At 56.0% G+C, this 22,270-nt stretch overlaps 1 protein-coding gene across 5 annotated transcripts in view; it reads right to left on the bottom strand.

Moving 5' to 3' along the window:
* Positions 1-20,198, bottom strand: part of TEX264 (testis expressed 264, ER-phagy receptor) — a 30,381-nt gene extending 10,183 nt beyond the window's left edge. Inside the window, exons 1-4 of one of the 5 annotated variants that reach the window (XM_055413928.2) lie at positions 19,734-20,198; positions 19,057-19,130; positions 16,715-17,006; positions 6,481-6,702 (exon numbers count right to left, since the gene is read on the bottom strand). In XM_055413928.2, coding sequence (XP_055269903.2) covers positions 6,481-6,702; positions 16,715-16,972 — 480 coding nt within the window. In that variant the 5' untranslated portion in view covers positions 16,973-17,006; positions 19,057-19,130; positions 19,734-20,198. Of the gene's footprint in view, positions 1-6,480; positions 6,703-16,714; positions 17,007-19,056; positions 19,131-19,337; positions 19,500-19,733 lie in introns of those variants that run through there. The other 4 variants (XM_055413927.2, XM_055413931.2, XM_055413929.2 and 1 more) reach the window with 4 other exon arrangements.
* Between the last annotated feature and the right edge of the window lie 2,072 nt (positions 20,199-22,270).

The following is a 22,270-nucleotide window of genomic DNA, read 5'->3' as shown; positions in this document are numbered from 1 at the left end:
CCGTTTGCCTCTCAGGGAAGACCCTCTTTCTGGAGCCTTAGGTTTCCTGTCTGCACATCCAGACAGGCAGTCTCTCCTGGTCTGAGGGCTCTGCTAACAGGCAGAGCTGTTCTGATGTGGAAGGACCTCCCTCCTTCCTTGTTCCTGGAATCCCAAGTTCTCTGGAGAAGAGTAGAATTCTTCCCTGGGAAAAGCCCATCTGCCTGGGGAAGACTGCTCTCCTGGGATTGCTGATGGCCCAAGCCCACAGCACCATCCAGACAAGCCTCAGCCCCCAGGGTCCTGCAGGGCTGCCAAGCTACCATATCCGAGCCGATATTTCGAGAGCGGTGGCTCCCACGCCCGCCCCAGCAAAGGCTGGCTTTGTGCTTTCATTCCTGGGGTAGGGCAGTGGGGAGGGGTGAAGCCAGAGAGGCTGAGGAACAGGCTCCAGGGCCCAGGAAGAGGGGAGAGCCTCAGCCTCCTGCTTGGGCTTCCCCATGTCTCAGCATCCAGGGGTAACAGGGGAGCCAAGCCCCGCTGTGTGTGTGTGGGCGGGGTGGAGGTCTCCTCCTGGCTCGGGGGAACCTGGGAATGGAGTCACTGCTACTTTCTGCTAAACTGCTGGTACTGAGAGTCGCACTGCAGCCTCTGACTCTTCCTCTCCTTCTCCTAGCACTCTAGTCTTGTTCCAAAGCCAGAAGCTGTCACTCATCTGCTCACATAACCATTGTGGCTTCCTAAACCCTGCAGGACCCAGCCTCAGCTCTTGGGCCCAAATTCTTGCTCTTCCCCTGCACCCCAGCCACAGCGGATACACAAGCCATGCCCCATCACTGCCTCTGCCTGATCTGCCTTCCTACCTAGAGAACGATACCCATCCTTCAAGGCTCAGCCCAAACTCCATCCTCTACCCCCAAAGGTTGCTTTGCCTTTCCCAGTGAACCCACCTCTCCCCTCCCCACCCCACGCCCCTGAGGCATGGCTAAGCCTTGTGGCTGGGAGAGATGGTGGGAGGACAGCGTCCTGAGGGCTCATCCTTCAGCCCCTGTCCTGGTGGTACTGAGCTGGGGCAGGCCAACGAGCAGGTGGCAGTAGCTCTGGCAGGTGAGCTGGCCCTGGAGCCCTGGTAAGGGAAGCCTGGGAGTGGAGACGTCGCCACCTCACTGAGGGTGAGGATGTGGTCCCAAGAGGCATGGCAGCAGCTGCTTCCTGTGCCCAGAATAGCTGCCAAGGTCTCCCTTAATGAGTCCCTGCTGGGCAAATGGGCAGCCAGGCTCTTCCCGCCCCTCCTTCTGGCTCTCCCGGCAGGCTCCGAAGTTGACAGCCTCGGCGCCTTACTCTGCCCACCAGGGCTGGAGACAGAGGGTTGAGTGGGTGTGAGGCCACCGGGCTGCTATCCCAGGCCCACTCTGGGTACCACTCCCAGAGCAACCCAAGTTTGGGACGACTCCTCAGCCCCTTGGGCCCAGCCCCAATCATGGACAGGGCAGAGTGACAAAAGACATGCAGCCGTCAGCGATTCTCTGTCCAGGGGAGACTCTGGACAGAGGTTGGAGACACTGCTCCAACCCCTGACCTTGAGTAACCTTCACTCCCCTGTCCTCAGCGTCCTTATTGGTAAAACAATGGGTACGCTGACGCTGACTAGGATCCTATGCCTGTTTCCCAGCTGGTTCCTCCATGGCCCAAACAATGCCACACAAAAGAGGGCTCAGTGAATAACTGTGGAGTAAGTGACTGAGCTGAGATACCAGGAGGGCTTTTCCTACTAAAAATAAGGCTCGGAAACCCTCCCACATTAGCTCAGCAAAGGTGATGGGCAGGGAAAGAGAGGACCCCCAAATGTCATATCCTACGGGAGCTGCCTCACCTGGATTCCCACCGCCAGTATCACCCTGCACCCTATTGGTATTCTGGCCTCAGCAGGGACTCAAATTGCCCCCATCACTGACTCCTTCAAAGTCACCCAGACAGGTGGAGGGAAAACAAACACAGGCGATCTGGAGCCACTGGAAGGGACCAAGACTCTGACCATGCTGCTGGGAGCTGCCTCCCTGTCTACAGTCCAACAGGCTGACCACCTCTGCAGGCACCCCATGGAGGCCCCCGCTTCTCAGTTTTCAGCTGGCCGCCCCTGGACACTGCCAGCCTCTCACCCACCACTTGGGAGTTCAAGCACAGCCCTTCTGGGGAGACTGCCACCTTGACCCTCCCAGGGCTTCCTCCAGGTCCGGCTTCCAGCTCCCCCACAAAGTCCTCTTCTGGGAACCTTTCTGGCCCCCACCTGCACAAGGGATGAGCCCTGGCACCTCCCAGCTCCACTCACACAGCAATTGCAGCGGCGTCCTCAGGATCTAGGATGGACGTGTGGTTGGCTGGGGATGGAGGAAGCAGCTGCCCAACGATGCAGACAGAGGTTTTCAAACCAGGCAAGTCTCAAACATCCTCCTCCGAACAAAAGCTCAGGAGGTCATCTGATGTGTCAAATCCAGAGGCAGAGCTACCCCGGCTGAAGCAGGTAAAGGTCTGAGTGCAGCCCCTACCCGTGGGGGCACTGGAGCACAGCACCGAGGCTCCTGACCCCAGAACAGTTTGAGAACTGAGGTCTGGGGTCCCTGCTCACAGATGTCCCTGGCAGGATAACCCCGTCAACTTGGCTATCCCAGGACTCTACCACCAAGCTTCCCCCACTGGGGGAACTATCCTGCTCTGCCTGTCACCCTTCTCCAATTCGATGCAGAAAGAGCCACTATCTGACCTCCAGGGCCCGCATGCATTTCCCAGCCAAGCACACAGACAATGCTTCGTGCCTCCCTAAATTCAAGAGATGTCCAGACTTCAAAAGGACCCTCTCTTGAAAACTCGGGGAAAGCAGAGACCTGGGGAAGGGGGTTTGTGGAAAAGATCATACATCCTGTTGGAAGGAAGTCAGGCACAGGGGGCTTTGCTGGCCAGTCTAACATTCCCAGTGATCTCGCCAGCCACAGACAGACAGGAGCCAAGTCTCAGTGACCTCACACACCATCCCACACAGGGACCCTGGGCCTCCAGCTCTGCTCTGGTCTGTTTCATGTGCCCCAAGCATTCCCTGGACGCTAGTTATGACTGGTCCCACCTAGAAGTGAATTTTGAGACCCTTGTCTGTTGCTCTGGACTGACGTCCAGGGCCTATCTCTTCTGTAGCCTTAGAATTTCAAGGGAGCTCAGTTCCCTCCTTCAGCTGATCGAGAACCCCCTTCCTGGGCTCAGGGCAGGGTCTCCTCCTGCCCTGGAGGCTTGCTAATTCCCTGGACTGCAGAGGAGTGGCTGGACAAAGCTGGGGCGTCTTCCGCCAAGGGACCCCTCACACATGTGCTGTCCCAGAGTGCTTGGCCTGGGGGCCCAGTGGTTCACATGGAGGAAGGCAGAGTCTAGCCCCTACAGCCTGCCAGATTGCCAAGCTGGGAAAGCCTGGCCAGAGAGCCAGGGGCTTCCCCACAGACCACAGGGTTGGGATCCAGCCGTCCTTCCAGAACCCCCACAGAGGCCTGACAAGTGCTTCTCTCTGGGTTCCTCACAGGTACCCCCAGGACCCTGCTATTCCATGGGACCAGCTCAGAAACATCTCCCGCTGCCAGGACAGCAGCTCCTTTCCACGCCCCATCTGAGGCTCTGAGATCGCACAACTTCCGCCCTTGCCCCAGCCTCTGGGGAAGCAGGTGAGCCTGCCTCCTCCGGCTACTGCTCCCCTTACCCCTCCCGAAATAGAAAGCCGATCGGCTGCTGTCACTGTGTTTGAGGCAACTCCGCAGCAGACCCAGCCTCCTCCAGAGAGAAGCCAGCCAGGTGGGGAAAGAAGACATGTGCACATGTATGTAATGTGTATACACACACACACACAGACACACACAGACAGACACACACACACACACAGACAAAGACACACAAACATAGTGAAAGGCAGCCAGCTGTCAGGGTTGGGAGAGTTGGAAGGGCCCAGAATCTTTTCAGCATCCTCTCTTCTTTGGTTCCTGGGGATCAGGGGGACGAGGAGAGCTATGAGAGCGAGCCTTACATTCTCTGCAGTCACCCAGGCCGAGTCACAGGGCCAACCCCTGGCCACTGCAGGAGGAGACCAACAAAGAGAACCTGCCCCTTCCTCGTCTTTCACCTGGCTTTGTTCCCCAGGATGAAAGATTAGGCTGAACACGGGGGCAGAGGTGACCCCCACTCCCAGAAATCAGCAGAGCACCTGGACCGTGCCTTCACTGTGGGCAGCCCGGCATCTCTCTCTCTCCCCCAGCTGGTGGCCCAGCCCACACAGCACGCCTCACAGACATCCCTGAGAAACCCCTTGCACTGCCCTGCACCTGTGGCTTCCGCATCCCAGGCAGGAGAGAGGATGGGACACCCCCTGCTGCAGCCCCAGCCCCAGGAAAACCAAGCCCAGAGCACAGCTGACAGGCTCCTAGGGAGGAGGTGGTAGGAGGAAGGGCTTTCATCAAAGAGGTGACGTCAAAACCAGGCAACTTGTGAAGCTGTCAGGGGCCGGGAAATTTGGACAAAGGTGTCTAAAAATAAACCCCCGAAGCCAAGAAAAGGCTTTGGTGGCTGAGTGGCTCGCCACCACACCACATGCCACACGTCCTGTTCTGAGGTCTGGAACCCAGAAAGTCTCTTCCCGGGGTGGTCCCCAGACTGGCCCATGAATCTGAGGATGATGCAGACAGGACTGGAGACACTGCACACCAGCCCTTCCTGGGGACAAACGCTGAGTAGGCCTCAGGCACTGATGCCTGCCTTCCTGCCCTCACCACCCGCCAGCTCCCCCAGATCCCCTCACCCCGCCCCTGAGCCTCCAGCCCACCCCCAACCCCTGCACCCTTCTGGCTGGCACCCTCCAGCACATAAAGGCGATCCTCCTCCGTCCTCCCCACACCCCTTCCCCACCACAGCAGCCCTCCTGCTTCTCCTCTCCCCACTCCTGCCCACCACGGCCACAGCTGGCGACCCTGGGGCCCCATCCTTTCATTCCCCAGCCTTGACACAGACTCTCACACCCACTTCTCCAGAACGTATCTGAGCTCCCACGTCCATCGCCAAGGCCCTGTCTCATTTCCCAAGATGCTTTGGAGAACAGGCCACCAGGTTCTCCCAAAACCGCCAGGTTCACACTCCTGTTAACTCTGTCCTCCTGTTCCTTGACCCCGGCCACGCTGGCCATGCTCCCTGCACAGCCTCTGCTGCCACGGCCGTCCTCTGGGGCAAATACTGTCAATAGGTGCATGTCACCAAACATATCCACCCTCTGTTCCAAACCCTCTGTGAACCCTAGACTCCACACATCACTGCCGACTCCACACACCGGCTGGGATGTCCCCCAGGCAGACCCCTCCCCCGACACAGCCCACAGAGCTGATTGCGCCTCACCTCCTCCCTCCGCCTTTCTTATGTCAGTGGAGAGCACCCTACATGCTCACCCACCCACCCTGGCCAGAGGGGACCGTGCTGTGACTCTCCCACTCCTCCTCCCTCCAATCTAACCCACCCACAAAGTCAACAGTTCTACCTCCAAAACAGACTCCACGTCTCCACCCTTGTCTGCATCTCCGCAGCCACTGCCCCAGCCCAAGCTGCCACCATGCACGGCAGGACTAGTAACAGCTTCTAAGCACCTCCGCCTGGCCCCCATGAGCCACAACCCGGGTCCCAGCTGGAACGCTGTACAAACTTCCCATTGTCTTTAGAGCAAACCCATGCTCTTCACCCTCACTCTGCCGAGAACGTTCTTACCACCCCTCCAAGGGTTCTTCTAGGATTTTTGCCTGAGACGTAATGTACCTCCTCCGAGAGGCCATCCTGGCCACTCTGTTCACTCTTTCCCTGCCTTTTCTCACCCTCTTCTCTCGTAATAGGCATCCCATTTTTGTCTGACGCTATCACCTATCTCCACCGCCTCACTGTAAACACCTATTTCACACACCAGGATCTCACACCTCGTCCAGCGCAGCACCTGGCATAGATATTCGACAAATGCAAGGCGAACAGATGAATAAGCCGTCACTTCCAAGCCCAAATTGGGGTCATTTCCCTAGCACCCAAGTTTCCAAATGTTTTAGAGGAGGAGGAATTTACAGAAGGGAAAGTCTGTCTCGGGGCCCTTGGTCTGCAAGCCTCCAGAAGGATGGGGCAGGGTGGGCCTGGAGTGGGAGCTGAACACTAAGGATGTCTCCGGTCCAAGTCAGAGCTTAAAGGACAAGGCTGGATTTCTGAACAAATTCCCTGTGCTCCTGGGAGATGCTTGGGGCCCACAAGGTCTTGGGTGTGTAGAAGAAATGTCAGTAGCCTTTGCCCATCTTCCTAGCTCCACAGGCACGTGCTCCATAAGGTGCCACCCTTCCCAAACCACCTTTCCCCCCAGGGCGAGGCAGGCCTCCCAGCTCCCACTCAAAGGACTGGCTGTCCCCTGACACACACAAACACACACACACACACACACACCTCAGACTTGTGTCTCACCTTGATGTAGGCATCCAGGGCAGGATGGACCCGGCGGGGAACCAGCCAGATGGACAGGGGGGTGGTGTATGGGAAGGTGGCCGTCACCACATGGCTGGGCGCCGGGAAGGAGAACACCTTGAAGCCAAATTTCTGATAGAGTCGGATGAGCTCAGGGGAAGGCGACTCCTCACCTTCACTCAGAATGCTGCCCACTGCACAGCGGCACTTTTCAAGGGGCACCTGGGGAGGCAGAGCAGGGGTGTCAGGGCTGGCAAAGGAAGGAGGCCCACAAGCCTCTTGCTTCCTGGCTTCTGGACCAGCTGGGGCCTGGGGGAACTACCAGTTCCAACAAGCCACACAGCCCAGACACCACAATGGAGTTGACAGTTTTCCTGCTGAAACCCAGGCCTGTGGCATCCTGCCTCATCCATCCTCCAGGGCCCCTGCTGGCTGCAAAGAGGCCACAGAAGCACTGGTCAGGAAACAGAGTGAGATCCTCGGCCCCAGTGTCTCAGGCAGGGCTGGCCCCCATCACCAGGGCCTCCGTACCTCCGCTCCAACCCTCGCCCCTTCTTAAATCCTGCCCCACTTCCTGAGCCCCTTCTTGGCTGAGACTGCTGGTTCCCTCCAAGTCTCTCTGGGCCCCTAGTACCTACACCTCACTGTGCTCTGCTCCCCTCCCTCCCCTGGCTCCTACAAACTGCAACCAGATAAGAGCTCCCAGGCTCTGCGACTTCTGATGGTCGACTCCAGGCCTGCAAAGCCCAGCACTTGCTTTTCCTCCTGGCGTGAAGGGCCCCGGTGTGTCCCACCTCCTGCGCCTGAATCTGCACCAGCCCCCAGGGGTATCTGTTCCTAAACCTGAGAGACTTACCACAGACCTGGGGCTCTCTGTCCCAGGTTTCCCTCGATTGGACAGCCCTCCTCGGGGCCCACTAACCCCGCCGTTTAAACTCCCTCTCCCTGCACTTTCCCCTTTCCTCAGCCTGCCATCCCAGTGCCATGGAACCACATTTCCCTGTCTCTGCCCTCCCATGGCCCTGTCCAAGCCCGGTCAACAGTCCCCTAAGGGATCCTCAGCCCTGCCCCACCTTTCTATTCTGCCAAATCAACCCTGACCGTGGAGTGCCACTTTGCCTGAAATGGACACTGAATCCCACCTCTGCATAGTCCCTGGGGGTCACCCCAACTCTCTGCAGCTCTGGTCCCCTTGAATCCTATGTCGTTAGGCATAGCTCAGGGCTTTGGTGGCAGGCAGTATAGAGCAGTGGTCAGGACCACAGCTTCTGGAGAGAGGGAGGCCCGCGTGTGAATCTCGAGTCCTGTGTTCTGGATGAGTCCCTTGGTTTCCTGAAGCCCACTGCCTAGATAAACAACTTACGGAATTGTATTAAATGAGACACTTTCCAGGAGGCCTTAGCATGGTCTGGCACTTGTCATGGTCCACGTGACAAGTGCTCCATACTTGTCAGTTAGTAGTAGTTATGACATAGGCCAAACAAGAGGTAACCATTGACCTAGAATGCCCATTTACCCAAACCTGAGAACATGGAGCTCGTCCCTGCCCATCCTTCAGGCCCAAACACCCTCTGGACAGCCTTATCAGGGTGGCTCGACGGCAGCCCCGCACTGTAAACTGTTACCTGCATCAAGTCAACCTTGCATCACTGCCACTTCTCTCAGCCCGATGCTTTCCCCACCCTCCCCAGGAATTGAGACTGCTGCAATACCACCTCCTGTCTCTAGATGGTGCAACTGCCCCATTCACCCCCAAGACTTGAGGATGGCCAGAATGCCAGGTGGCTCCAGAGGGCACGTCTCAGGCTGACAGACCAAAGGACTGTGCCTATGCCGAAGCCCATCTTCATGTTCCTAACCTAGTGACCTATGCTATACAAAAGAAACATCTACCACAGGCTAAACAGAGAAATGGATGGAAGGCCAACTGACAGTCCCCTCTCCAGCCCCTGGCCTACCTGGGTTTGGGCCCCAGGGTCTTGATCACCTCAGCCGCTCCAGCTCCAATCCTCCTTAGCCCCTCAAAGGTACCAGGACACTGTGATCATCCTGCTTAGCACCTCTCAATGGATCCTTCAATTCACCTCTAGCTAAGATGAAACTCCTGAGGCCCGCATACAAGGCTGTCTCAGAGCGGTCCACACTCAGTGTATTGTGTACACACTGCCTGGCTCTGTCCACACACTCACCGAGCACTCCTTCTCTGCATCCCTAGCCCTGCGTAGGGGCCGAAACCCAGGTGGGCAGGCGCCCACTAAGCATCTGAGTGGCAGAGGGAGAGACAAATCCAGGCTCTGGCCAACCAGCCTTGCCAGCCTCCTCTCCCACCACACCCCCTCACATGCCTACATGGAACTATTTGCAGCTCGCCAAACATACCACATCCTCCCATGCTTCCTCCTTTTGCGTAGGCTACTTCCTCTGCCTGGAATGTCCTCCTAACCCTATTTCTGAGTCCCTTCTGCCTGGGAAACTCCCCCATCCTTCAAGATTCAGCTCAACCCTCCTCTGAAAGCTTCTGCTGCTCCTCGCTGGGCAGTCCCTCCTCTATGATCCCCAAATGCCCACTGCAGGGAACAGGTCTTGTGCTGCCTGTAACTGGTGGCCTCTCCCTCTCCCCACCACTCCAGACCTCTAGGCAGAAGGAAACTTCTTCAGCGACAGTATAGGTATGCCTACATGCACACACATGCACATATGGACTCAGCATCATGAACAAAACTCTGCTCCCTCCACTCTGATTATGGAGGAACTCTTATCATGGGGGAGGGAGGCAGCCAATAAGGAGACAGAGCTCCTGAAACCCTGGGCACAAGTGCTCCTTTCCTGCCTGGGCACCTTTGCAATTCTATGTGAGAACACTTCCTGCCCCTCCCCTGTCCGAGGGGCTAAGGGGCAGCCTAGGAGGTTACCCAGCACGCCCACCACCTGCTGAGCAGCCCCATACCAGGAGGAGTTGGGAGCCAGCCGAACCAGGCACCAGCAAGGAAGAGATGGGACAGGTCCGAAGACCAGCTGGGCCGTGGCAAGATTGGTCTCAGAGCAGGGGAAGGCTTTCCTGGGCTCCCAGGACAGCCCGGGCCTTCCCTGAGGGGAATCGCTCACTGAGGTTGTCAAGCGTCCAAAGAGGAGGAGTGTCCTAATGGCTGGAAATCCCACCCGCCGTGGTTCAATGCGGTGTCCTTATTGGGCCTGACCTCCGGAGAGAAACCTGGGCCTTCCAGGTCTAAAGGCCTTCACCCTTTCCTCCCCATATTGATCATTTGGGTAGCTAAGCTCAAAACAAGAGCTGGTGCTCAGAACTAGCACCAGCAAGGAACCATACCAGGGAGACAGGGTGGTGGCCAGACCCACCACCAACTTGGGCAAAAGTGAGGGGCCCATCTAGAATCTGCCCTCAGAGCACAAGTGCTAGGAAAGAGATCCCAGAGTACCTTCTTCAGGCTGTGAGGCCTCCTGAGCCCTAGCCCGGTGAGAATAGGGCTTGGAGCCTACAGCTTTCGAGTACAATCTGACCCCACTGCCCCTTCTGGAAAGGCCTTGAAGTACCCTGCTGTGTGACGTCAGTGAAGAGATGGTCCCTGCCTGGCCAGGACCTCAATGAATCTGGAAACTGGACAAGATCAATAAATTTCAGGATCCAGGAAGGAAAAATGGTTTCAGCTAGCCCAGACCAAACTCAGCCCTCAGGATCAATAGGAATAGCCCGCCTCAGGTCTACAGCCTGACCGGCTGACTGGGACAGCTGCACTGTCCACCAGTCCCAGGCCCAGAAGACTACCTACACTCCTTCCTGGCCAGCCCACCCAGCCCAGAGCTGCCCAAGGGAATGGGAGCAGTGGAGCAAGGCCCATCACTTGCACTGGTGCCTGTAGAAGAGATCAGCCACCCCTGTCCGTTACTAGAGGGTGAATGGTGGGCTCGTACCCTCCTGCGCATTGCAGGTCAACATAACAAGCCCCCAGATCCAACTTCCCTGAGAAGCTCAGGCCCAGAAGGCACGGTGGAACTGGCACTAGGCAGGAAATGGGTGACACAGACAACCGGGTCAGAGCACAGGATCTACACCTCAGGCTTGAGGGGAGGGAAGTCAGCAGGATGCCACCCTCCAGAGGGGGGTCCGGGGGCTGCTGGGAGCTCCCACCTAGAAGTCTTTCAGGGCCTTTCTGTTTTAACCCCCAAGCATAATCCTAAGGATGTCAGCTGGCATCTGACAAGGTTCTCACCATTGGCCTCAGTTGCTGCCTTCTAGGCATCAGCTCATTATATCCCTGAGACCCAGGGAGTAAAGCTGTTCAGCAAAGGGCATCCACCAAGGCAATGTTGGCATCAGGGTTCAAACCCAGGCAGACTGACTCCAGAGCCATGCCACATACAATCCACAGCCACCAGGGAGTCCAAGAAATAGGCCTTGCCAAGGAATGGCCTGGGGTTTCCCAAGTGGCGATAGGGGTAAAAAATCTGCCTGCCTCTGCAGAAGATGGAAGAGATGCAGGTTCAATCCCTGGATCAGGAAGATACCCTGGAGTAGGAAATGGCACCTCTTTCCATTATTCTTGCTTGGGAAATCCCATGGACAGAGGAGTCTGGTGGGCTACAGTCCACGGGGTCACAAAGAGACAACTCAGTGACTGAGCACAGGGTGGTATGGCCTGCACAATGGTTTCTCCCCACACTGCACCTTCTCACATGGCCCAGGACACCTGCCCAAGGCTAGGCCACAGGCAAGCAGAGTACCTAAAAGCATCAAGTCTTCATGGCATAAGGCCCTCAGAGGTGCATATGAGGGTGGGTGGGTGGGTGGGTACATGTGCCAAGATTGCTAAGCACCTAATAGGAGCTGGGTATTTGGCCTTATCTCCAGTCCAGTTCCAGTTCAGTCGCTCAGTCGTGTCCGACTCTTTGCGACCCCATGAATCACAGCACGCCAGGCCTCCCTGTCCATCACCAACTCCCGGAGTTCACTCAAACTCATGTCCATTGAGTCGGTGATGCCATCCAGCCATCTCATTCTCTGTTGTCCCCGTCTCCTCCCACCCCCAATCCCTCCTAGCATCAGTCTCTTTTCCAGTAAGTCAACTCGTCGCATAAGCTGGCCAAAGTATTGCAGTTTCAGCTTTAGCATCAGTCCTTCCAATGAACACCCAGGATTGATCTCCTCCAGAAAGGACTGGTTGGATCTTCTTGTAGTCCAAGGGACTATCTAGTCCCCCCTAAAAAACCTAAAATTCTGAAGCAGAGATTCTCAGAAAGACCATGGGACTTGCTCAGTCACACACTGGTAAGCAATGGAGCCTTTATTCAAGCCCCGAAGGATAAGTCCAAAGCCCTTTCCTCCACTCCTCACCCCTTCTCCTTCCCAAGGCCAGCTCTGTTGGGCAGTGAGTCTCACCTTTCTACAGCTGCTTACAGTTAACCTGCTATGAGCAAAGACCTGGACTCCATGTGACAGAACCATCGCCTTGGGATAGCTGGGTAGACGATAGTCTGGGCCTTCAGGAAGCATCAGCTCAGTCCACATCCCCCTTGCCTGTTTTGAGGGTGTAATCCTGGGAAATCCTACTCCCTCACCCCACCCTTCTCAGGCTCCACATGACCTCAGTGCCTCCAGGGAGAGCAGGGGACCCCATCCCCATATACACTGAAGAGAAAGTACGGCAGAGGCCAACGTCAGAAAACTCTTACTCAGCTCCTGAAGATTTGGTGACCCCCAGGCCGACTTTCAAAGGGACTAGGGGGAGAAAAAAACTTAAGTGTGGTCCAGCTTACTAAAGGGGCTTCCCTAGTGGCTTATCCATAACGAATCTGCCTGCCAACGCAAGAGATGCAGGTTCAATCCCTGGGTTGGGAAGATTGCCTGGAGAAGGAAATGGCAACCTGTTCCAGTATTCTTGCCTGGGAAATCCCATGGACAGAGGAGCCTAGTGGGAAACAGTTCAGGGCCTCACAGAGTCGGACACAACTGAGCGACTGAACAACAAGCTAACTAAGGCAGAACCCAAGCACCACCAGTCCCCTCCCCCATCCCCTCCATGCCTGGAGCAAGCACCCGCTCCTAGGCCTTGATCAGGTAAGGTGAACAGGCTGCCACGCCCCACTTGCCTCAGCCAAGCTCCCCACAAGGGAGGGCAGGTAGGTTACTTAAGTCCCAAATAGCAGCAGAGAACATGGCAGCAGCAGAGGGTGGGGTAGGAGGAGGAGGGCCAGGCTGTCAGACAGGAGAGGCCCCCAGGCACGGTGACAGCAGCCCGACGACTAGGGCCTGCTCACAGGTCAGAACTGGTCAGGATCAAATGAGGTGTGCAGGGTCCTCTCCAGCGCCTTGCCAACAACCATGGCTCCCAGAGGGACCAGGCCTAGGAGGGGAGGCGAAAGTCACTGTCCAAGTAGGAGAGAGAGAAAGACGTGTGTGTGTGTGTGTGTGTGTGCCACCAAGGCCCTCAGGGATGGAAAATAGAATGATTCCTCCAGCATCACAAGAATCACTAGCCCAGATCTATAGGCTCCTCCCATATAGAACTCCAAGATATAGGGCTGGCCAGCTAACTGACATCCACACATAGACATGTCTCTCCAGGATATACACACTCAAGCAGCATCTCACATGAATGGGTCCATAGCAATGCCACAATCTTGCCTTGTTGATACCCTTTCCTGTGTTACTTCCTGGGCCCTGAGCCAGACCAGGAGAGCTTTGCCAGGCCTTTCTGAGGAACCAACCTCCCTCTGTCCAGCTGAGACCTGGAAGGGGCGTGGCTGGGAGCTGTCAGTCCACACCTCATGGGGGTGGCCACCCCTCACCTGGTCACTCACTGCCCCACTCGCAGAGCCTGAAATAGCCTCACTTCCTCCCACACTCAGAGACGCCAGGTTCTGGCTCCTGTTGTATTGTGCTGGGGAGGGTGGAGTGGGGACGGGACACTCCACAGCTCAGCCACATCCTGTCCCTTCCTCCTGTGAATCACAGCACGCAGGGCCCCATGATGGACACCACTGCGCTGGGGTAGGCAGCCAGGGAGAAGAAAGCTTTGCTTCTTGGCCTTCCCCAGGACCAGAAGAGGCCTGTCCTTCAGGCTTCCCTGACACCCCTCACACCCATGGAGAGGGCCTGAGGGCTGCATCCCTTGGTCCCCACTGTGCACCAGTGCCCAAGACAGAGTGGCACAGATCAGATGCTCAAATATTTGCTAAATGCACATAAAAAAGCATAAGTAAACTTGGTGAGACAGTACTGCAGCATTTGCTAACTGATCATTAGTCTCCTCCCCTGTGGTATCAGCAGTATGGACCCAGAGGCCTCAGTTCTCATCAATCAGTCTGTGGTAGCCATTAGAACATGAATCCTGGGGGTCTAGGGCTCCCTGAACCTTCTAGGATCTCGGCCAGGCAGGTGAGCCATCCCAGGTGTCAGGGTGTGACTCAGCTCTGAATGGGGACACAGGTTACTTCCCGAGTGACCCAGGACTGGGATAGACAGGATCAGAGGGGTCATTCTGACTAGGTGTTCATTCTCTGTGCCAACCCGATGGTCACAGCCAGGGCCAGGGCCTAGGCCTGGGTTAGGAGTGCCCAGCCTAACAATCCTCATCGCACCTAATTAGCATGAGTGTTTTTTCCACCCATTTTTTGTTGTTACAACTTCTGATCCTCAACCACAGCACCTCAAGGTGCTGTGCTTAGTCACCCAGTTGTGTCTGACTCTTTGCGATCCCAGGGACTATAGCTGGCCAGGCTCCTCTGTCCATGGAATTCTCCAGGCAAGAGTACTGGAGTAGGTAGCCATGCCCTCCTCCAGGGGATCTTCCTAAACCAGCCATCGAACCCAGATCTCCTGCACTGCAGGCAGATTCTTTACCAGCTGAGCTACTAGGGAATGCCTCACCTACGTCACTTGACTTAACCCTTGCCAGCTGACCTAAAAGCAGGTATTTTTAACATTACTCTGCAGATGAGGAAATGGAGGTTCAGACAGGTTATGTAGTATACCCCAAATCACACAACAGGACAGTGGTAAGACAGAATCAGAACCCAGGACTGCTAACCTCAAGGCTGTGCTCTCAGGCCATGGCCCCTCAGACTGGTACCCAAGTCAGGATGTGCCTAGCCAAGCCTGGAAATCAAGACCCAGCCCAGAGAGTCTATCACATCCCCAGGAGAGCTGTATGGTTGGCTTCCTGGAGGTGGCTGGGGTTAGGAGGCCACGGGGAGGGTGCCCCATGCCAGGATTCTTCTACCTCACTCTTCCCTGAGCCAGCCTTTGCCAATGACCCAAAGGTACCACAGCCCTCTCTCATTCTGGAATTAACACCTCCAATCCAAAAGGTAACATACGGCTTCTGGAACAGGACACGCTGATGAGGAAAGAGACACTGCAAGGACCCTTGTCCTTCCTACTAAGCTCCTGCAGAGGGTTCCAACTGGGTCAGATGTGGGAGGGGCAGGGACCAGGGGAAGGCAGTGGAGAGACAGAGGCTTACACAACAGAACCCGGCAACGGTGGGGGTCCAGCGTCTGATCTAGGAGGTTCCCACAGCCCAGAGCCTGCCCCATCCCACTTGGGTCTCAGTGTTCTTTTCTCTCAGTGCCATCTCCCAGTCATGTGACCTCAAAACTTCCATGTCTACTCATCCCTCGACCAGGCCACGTCACCTCTCACCTGGACACAGCCCCATCTCAACGGCCCCCTGCCTTGTCTCCTCCCCTTGCCACGTACTTAGCTTCCTAAATCAAAGGTGGCAAACTGTGCCTTACCTGTCCTCCCAACCAGCTGTTTCTCCCACTGCCTGGCCCAGCCAATCCTTCTACATCGCTCTCCACCCACCACGTGTTCACTTGCCACACTTCCTCTGTCATCCTACATCTGCAGGCCTGTGCTCTGCAGTTCCCTTAGCCAGAAGGCCTTTCCCAGTAAAGTAAAATTATTCTCATGGCAGACCTCCTCTCTGAGCCTCCATGGTAGACTTGAGGCAAATCCATAGCTCAGAGTTCCATGAACATTGAACACAGTACAGTGTCTTGCTGGACATTCATTTTTATAAGGCTGACCTGCCAACCCCACAAAGTTTCCTGAGGGTAGGGCCAGGTTTGTTCATTTCCAGAGTGCAGGTGTCAAGCAGAACCTGGCACAGACAGGGAGTCAGCATATCCTTGTTTCGACTGAGCACCCCAGAGAGGCCTGCTCAGCATGCAGTGTGGTGGCTATAGGCCTTGCCCACTTGAGCTCTGCAGGCAAGGAAACGAGAGCTGAGGATTCCCAACACCTGGTTTGCCAAGACTCAGGGCTGGAGGCTGGAGAACCTTGGCAGAGCTGCCAGCCCATGCAGCAGTGGGCAGCACCACCCCACAGCATGGCAGGAGGCCACATTGGCGAGCCCTGACTCACCACAGGCTGTAAGTACAGCCAGACACCTACAGGGTGCCCGTGATGCCAGGTTAGTCTCTGACCCCAGCATCCAAGACAGCTCACCAGGCTCCAGTTGCCCCCAAGGCCCTCTCTGAACTAGGCAGCTTGACGTCCAAAGAAATACCTTGTCCCTGGGTGAGGGACCATCATAATGACTATAAGATTTTATTTCCTTTCAGCAGAAGAGCTGAAAGAGGGAAGGCAAAGAAACAAGTGTGTGTGTCTGTGTGTTTTAGTTGCTCATTGTGTCCAACTCTTTGCTATCCCATGGCCTGTAGTGCACCAGGCTCTTCTATCCATGGAATTCTCCAGGCAAGAATACTGGAGTGAGTAGCCATTCCCTTCTCTAGGGGATTTTCCCAACCCAGGGATTGAACCCGGGTCTCCTGCATTGGAGGCAGATTCTTTACCTTCTGAGCAACCAGGGAAGCCCCCAAAGAAACAAGATACAACCCTCAAAAAAGGGCAGCATCTGAATGGCCTGGCTTTAGAATCCTGGCTTCAAATGGGAATGAAAGAAGGCCAGAAGAGGAAGCAACAGAGCAAAGCCCTGGCAGAGCCTAGGGATTCACAGTGGCACTCAGAAGTTCATGGGAGCCACGACAGGGAAACTAGACTTGGACAAGTAGAAAGCCAGTATATAGATGGATGGAGCAGAAGTCCAGATTAAATCTGGAAGGAGTTTCAAGGTCAGAGAGGAGGCAGTCTGCATAGCCAGCTCAATGATTTCCCCACCCCTTCCTCAGAAACCAAAACACCCCGAGCCCAACAAGCCCTGCCCCATGTCTGTCCAGGGGCAGAACCCCAGCCAGGGCACAGGAGGCTCCTTACCATGCGGGGGTTGTCATAGTAGACGGCAATGGAGCGGAGCTTGGGGGAGATACTGCAGCTCTCCGTGAAAAGCGGCCCAGTCTCACCGTAGGGCCCCACGTGGAACTTGTAGGCCACAGTGACGTTGCGGATGGGGGGTGAGCCAGCACTCACTGTCACCTCAGCCAGCAGCCCTGAGTACCCGGCAAAGGCCAGCAGTGTCAGCAGCAGCAGCAGAGTCAGGCCCCCAATCAGGCCCAGGAGAAGCAGGTCCGACATGGCTCTGTGCCCCCCACGCCACACCCCAAGGCAGCTGCAAAGGAGACAGAAGGGAGAGGAGGCTGGCAGCCTGCTCTGGCCAATGCGCCCGCCTGCCCGCCAGCCAGCTGTGGCCCAACGTCAGCCCTGCCTCGGGTGCTGTGACCCGGGAGGGGGAGGATCCGGAGGTGTTTACACACACAGTGACCTAGAAGGGAGCTACAAAGGATGACTGAAGCCACAAGCCTCTTTATTTCTTAATCACAACTATGGAGGCTCTCTGAGCAACTCTGTCAGCTGGCAGTCGTGGTCACACCTGGGGAAGGTGAGTCACGGAGACACACAGGAGTCAGCGGGGGACATATGTCTGGCCCATCAGGGGCGGCTGATCGTACTTCGGCCCTGATCAGCCGCCCCTGATGGGCAGACGTCAGCCTGCCCGCCAGCCTTTCCCCTACACTGCCTCTTCCTTACAACTGAGACACACTGCCTGCCCAGCCTCCCCAAACTTTGTGAGCCACTGCCAGAGGGAGAAGAGGCAAGCACAGGGCCCTCTTATTAAAAACAGGGAAACCATGAGGAATGAAACCTCAGGGGGAAAAAATGTGCCACAGGAAGGGGCTCCCATAGGAAAGTCTCTTTGACTAAACACATCTGGTCCAAGAAACACTGCTATCCAGCAAGCTCATCCATCCAGAACCAAAGGAGAGGCCAGGTTAAAGGGGGCCTGAGCACCCAGAGCAAAGTCCAGCACTATGCTTCCTGAACTTGCTGAGCTCCCCAGGCTAACAAGCTTCATCCCACTTCTCCAGTCCACAGATCAGCAAGGAAGAGGCAGAGAAAAAAAGACTGCTAGAAGTGGAGACACAACAGGGAGTGGAGCATGGGGGAGGGGTGCTGGCCAGGCAGGAAGCCAAACGTGGGATCCAATGGCTGCTCCATCCCTCCCCCTTCCTTCCCTTCTCCCCAACATCTCTGAATGTTTGGAATTTCGTTCTGGGGGTTCAGCTCTCCCCCACTGACCTCCTATACTAGGTAGTTCACAGAAAGGCATCATGTAGGTTTGCTAGGGGGTGTCGTTTCCTTTCTGTGTATGTCATTTATCTGACGATTCTCCCTCTTCCTCACTGGACTTTCCCTGTTTCTCCTATTTGCTATCTGCATGGTATAAGCAATAAAGATACTCGTTTTAGGGGAGGAAAAAAAAAAGCAGAGATGATATCCAATAGCAGGCTGAGGGACACAACCCATAGGCTAGTGTATGGTGTATGAGCCATTCCAGACAGACTGCCCAGGCCTCCATGCAACTTGGGGCCAGAAGTTCTAGTTCTCTTAGACAGAAGGCTTTATTCCCTGTGCGTTCTGGGTCTCAAAACTTTTTTCAGAAGAACTATCTTTGCAGTCAATATGCACAGAGGGTTTGTCTCACAGAAACAGACAGTAAACTTCTAAACCTTTGGTATCATGACCTGGCATTGTATCACAATGGTCTTTTCACCCACCCTTGTTCCTACCCTACAGCTGCACTTTTGGATACATTCTTGTCTTCCTCAACTTGACTTCAGTTAGTTTCACACCTGATTTCTTTGATGAAGATAAGGCACTGTCTAAATATTGAAACACAGCTACTTCATTAATCCTCAAAACCAGATGGGTACGATCAGAAAACAAGTGGTTAGAGATTAAGACTTGCCCAAGGTCACAAAGGTACTAAACAGAACTGCCTGGACAAAATGCAGGGAATGAGAATCCAGGTAGTCTGATTCCCTCATTTCCACTTCTCTTCTCCCTGCGAACAGGACTTCCAGAAAAGCCCAAGAATTTAATCTATGTTGGACATCTCTGAACCCAAGGCTCTTAGCTGGAAGCTCTCAGCAACTAAGCCTCCCTCTTGTCTTGGGAGAGATCAGCCCTCTGGCCCTTGCTCTCTCTGCTGCACACTTCTGTCTCAAAGGAGCTTAGTTCCTAGAACCCTTCTCTTCCTCTCACTTCCTAAACTGGTCAAAGGAGGCGGGGAATGTACCTGGGGTGCCCGCTGAGCTCTGGGCAGCACGGGAAGGAGGCGGGGCAAGAGAAAGAGAAGAAGAAAGGCTGGGGAAGCTCACCTCTAAAGCCAGGCTCACTTTAGCAACTCATGGCATCCAGCGCGGCAGGGGCCAAAGCTCCAAGTGCTCCAGGGCTGAGGGCAGAAAGAAAATAACCACTAAGCCGGGCGCCCTGCCCTGACTGATCTCTTATCAGGGAACGCCCACTGGGGCCTCGACAAGAACTCTCCTCTCCACAAGACGTGGTGTACCTCCACCACGTCCTCAGACCCCTTAGGGAAATCAGAAGCCAGATTCCGCCTGAAAAATGTCAGATCTTTACTAGATCTCTGGGCATAAACCTCTGTACTTGGAGCATCCTCTTCCTGGAGGGGTCCAGCCACCGCGCCTGGTCCTAAGCCAACTACTGCTGCTGATCCTGGGCAGGCTGTGACCTCTCTCGGTTTCTCCTCGGGTCAGAGAGGCCCGAGCAGAGAATCTGGGAGGGCGGCCCCGCGCTGGCTTCCTGAGGCCGCTCACGTGCGCCGAGGCGGCTGGCCCGCCCTTAAAGGGCCAGCCACAAGCAAAACTTTTAGCGCCCGCCGGGCGCGGGAAGATTTGGGAATCAGAGGGACCTGAGACGGGAGGAGAGGCTTCCTTCACTCTGCAATCACGGCGTCCAGCCCCTGCTCACCCTCACCTCGCCTATGTAACCAGCCCTTTCCTTTTCGGCCACGACCTCTAGGGGTCCCACGCACCTCTGCAACTTACAAGGAAGTTAAAGTTCGCAGCCACTGCTGTGCGGCGCGGCCTCAGGAGACAGGGGCGGAGTTTACGCGCGGTTCTGGTTCAGTTGTCGGACCCCGCCGCCCACCCCTACCCCTTCGCCCGCCCCTGAGTCCCTAGTCTCCGGGCGTGCCGTGCACCGGTGGCCGAGGCAGAGGGTGGCCCGAGATAGAAGAGTGGTCCAAGGTCGCGTTCGGGCCCTTGGATGCTGCCGGGACGAGCTTAGGGCGTGACGAGATGCAAAGAGCGGTTGGGCCGGGGTCACGGTGGGGACGCGGGTGGCCCTGAGGTCGCGCCCAGGCGCACGGAGGTTCCAGGCCTCTGGCGCGTGTAGAGCCGCCCCGGCGAGGACACCTCACAGACCTGGCCCTCACCTCAGGGGCCACCAGCCGCAGACGCCAATCCGCGCACGCGGCTTGGTCTCGGAGCCTGCGCGTGCCCGCCCCGCACGCTCGCTCCGCCCCCTCTCGCGGCAGGACGTGGCCGTGGCCGTGGGCGCGTGCGCGCGGGGCCCAAAGGGCGGGGGCCTGCCCAGCCCCGTGTCCATGGCAACAGACGTACGCTGGTACTGCTGAGCGGTCAGGGGCCAACGCCACCCTGTACTTTCCTGCCTCCCACAAGCTTCTGGGCTGCAAGTCAACGGTGACTTCGAAACAGTCTCTTAACTTCTGGACTGTCGAGAGAGCCACGACATGAGAGGGGAGTAGAGACGCAGTCTGGGGTCCCAAACGGCTGCACCTTTGAAGAGGTTGGGAAGTGTAGCGCGGCAGTACAACTTTGGCCTTTGTATCACCCCAGGTACTGTCACTGTCTCACTGAGGCTTCCCGACAGACCTGGGAACCAAGCAAGGCAGGGCCACTTGCTCCCATTTTACAGCTGAAGCTCACGGAGGAAGCGGGATCCCATCGCGGACAGCGCAGATAGCTACCTCCAACACTCAGCGTCTACCTCTCCCCTCCTCTGCCTCCCTTCCCCCCCGTGCCCCGCCCGCCAAACGGAGCACAGAGGTGATCATTCTTCCATCCAACATTTATTGGGCATTGCTTCCTGCTAGTACAGTTCTAGGGGCTGAGGATACTAAATGAACAAAATCAAAGCCCTGCCTTCCTGGAGCTCACCAGGGGAGCACTCCACCTTCCAGGTTCCTCCTTCAGTACCCTAGAGGTGGATGGGGGAGGCGCATTTGCCCTTCTAAGTTACTTATTGTATACACACACACACAGTGTGGGTGCTCAGTCGTGTTGTACTCTTTGCGACCCCATTGGACTGTAGCCCGCCAAGCTCCTCTGTCCACGGAATCTTCCTGGCAAGAATACTGGAGCGGGTTGCCATTTCCTACTCTAGGGGACTTTTCCCTACTCAGGGATTGAACTTGTATCTCCTGCATTGGCAGGTGGATTCTTTACCACTGCGCCAAACCCCAAAACAACTGTAAGTTCCTTGAGGACAGGTCCAATCTTCAGCTGGTATTTTTCAGGAACTACAAAAACAACAAAGCATTCTTCCAGGGCCCCAAAGATAAAACCTCACCCTCCTGAGAGGCCCAGTCCTGCAGTGGAGGGGATGGGGCAGGGAACAACTCTGCTCATAAGCTTGTCTACATGACAGGCCAGGTCAAGAGCTACTTTGGTGCTCCTCACACAGAGGATTGGTTTGGGAAGTGAATCATTTTTTTGGGGGGGATCCCACTATACTAGCCAAGGGCAGATTGAGCACACACAGGCACTTGTAGCTGGTTTCTTTTCCTTCTACTTCACACTATTCTGTCCACAGGCAGGGAAGACTGAACCTCATCTACAGGGCTCTGGGCCAACCAGAGTGGGTAGCTGACTTCTCAGAGGCACTCAGGGCTGGGCTGACAGGATTGTGGCAGTTCTGTTCTACTGATGGATATTAGGCAGATGATCAAACCCTCTGGGTGCCGCCAGGCAAATGGATATGAAAGCATTTCCTGTGAGACCAGGAAGGGCAGGCTACTGCCTCAGACACAGACAGCCTCTCTGCATGGTCAGTTCTGCTTCTTAGAAGCTGATGAACTTCTCCCAGGAAACCGTTGTCTGGAGAGGCCCTTTCATCTTGTCTTCTCTGTTCACTTCCTTTAGTGTGGTAGGGGAACTCCAGAGCCCCACGTCAGAGTTCAGGAGGTGTCTGAGAAGCCTCAGCACCTCTGTGGTGAAAGCAGAGTTGGCCTGCGACTGGGGCTGCAGGCCATCAGCCTACCAGGCTTCATTGTAGGTTGCTCTCAACAAAGCCAGCTCTGCCCTTGGTAGGATTCCTGCAAGGCCTCTCCTTGCCATCAGGAGACAGTAGTCCAGGCACTCTCCTCTGCCCCTAGGAGCATGTCTGAGCAGAGCTGATCACCTAGCCTCTGGGATCATCTCCCTCCCCCATGCTCCAGTCTGTCCTGTCTCCCAACAGCCTGTATTCTCTCACGAGCCCAGACTTGGCCTTTGTCTCCTCCTGCCTTCCCTGTCCAAACAATTCCCACAGAAGCTCTTTAACTCTCCC

The sequence above is a fragment of the Moschus berezovskii genome, chromosome 24 (assembly GCF_049115385.1).
Source record: "Moschus berezovskii isolate FMDL1 chromosome 24, NW_MosBer_1.0, whole genome shotgun sequence".
Classification (NCBI taxonomy): domain Eukaryota; kingdom Metazoa; phylum Chordata; class Mammalia; order Artiodactyla; family Moschidae; genus Moschus; species Moschus berezovskii.
Note: the sequence above shows the minus strand (reverse complement) of the source record. Positions and strands in the feature narration are given on the sequence as shown.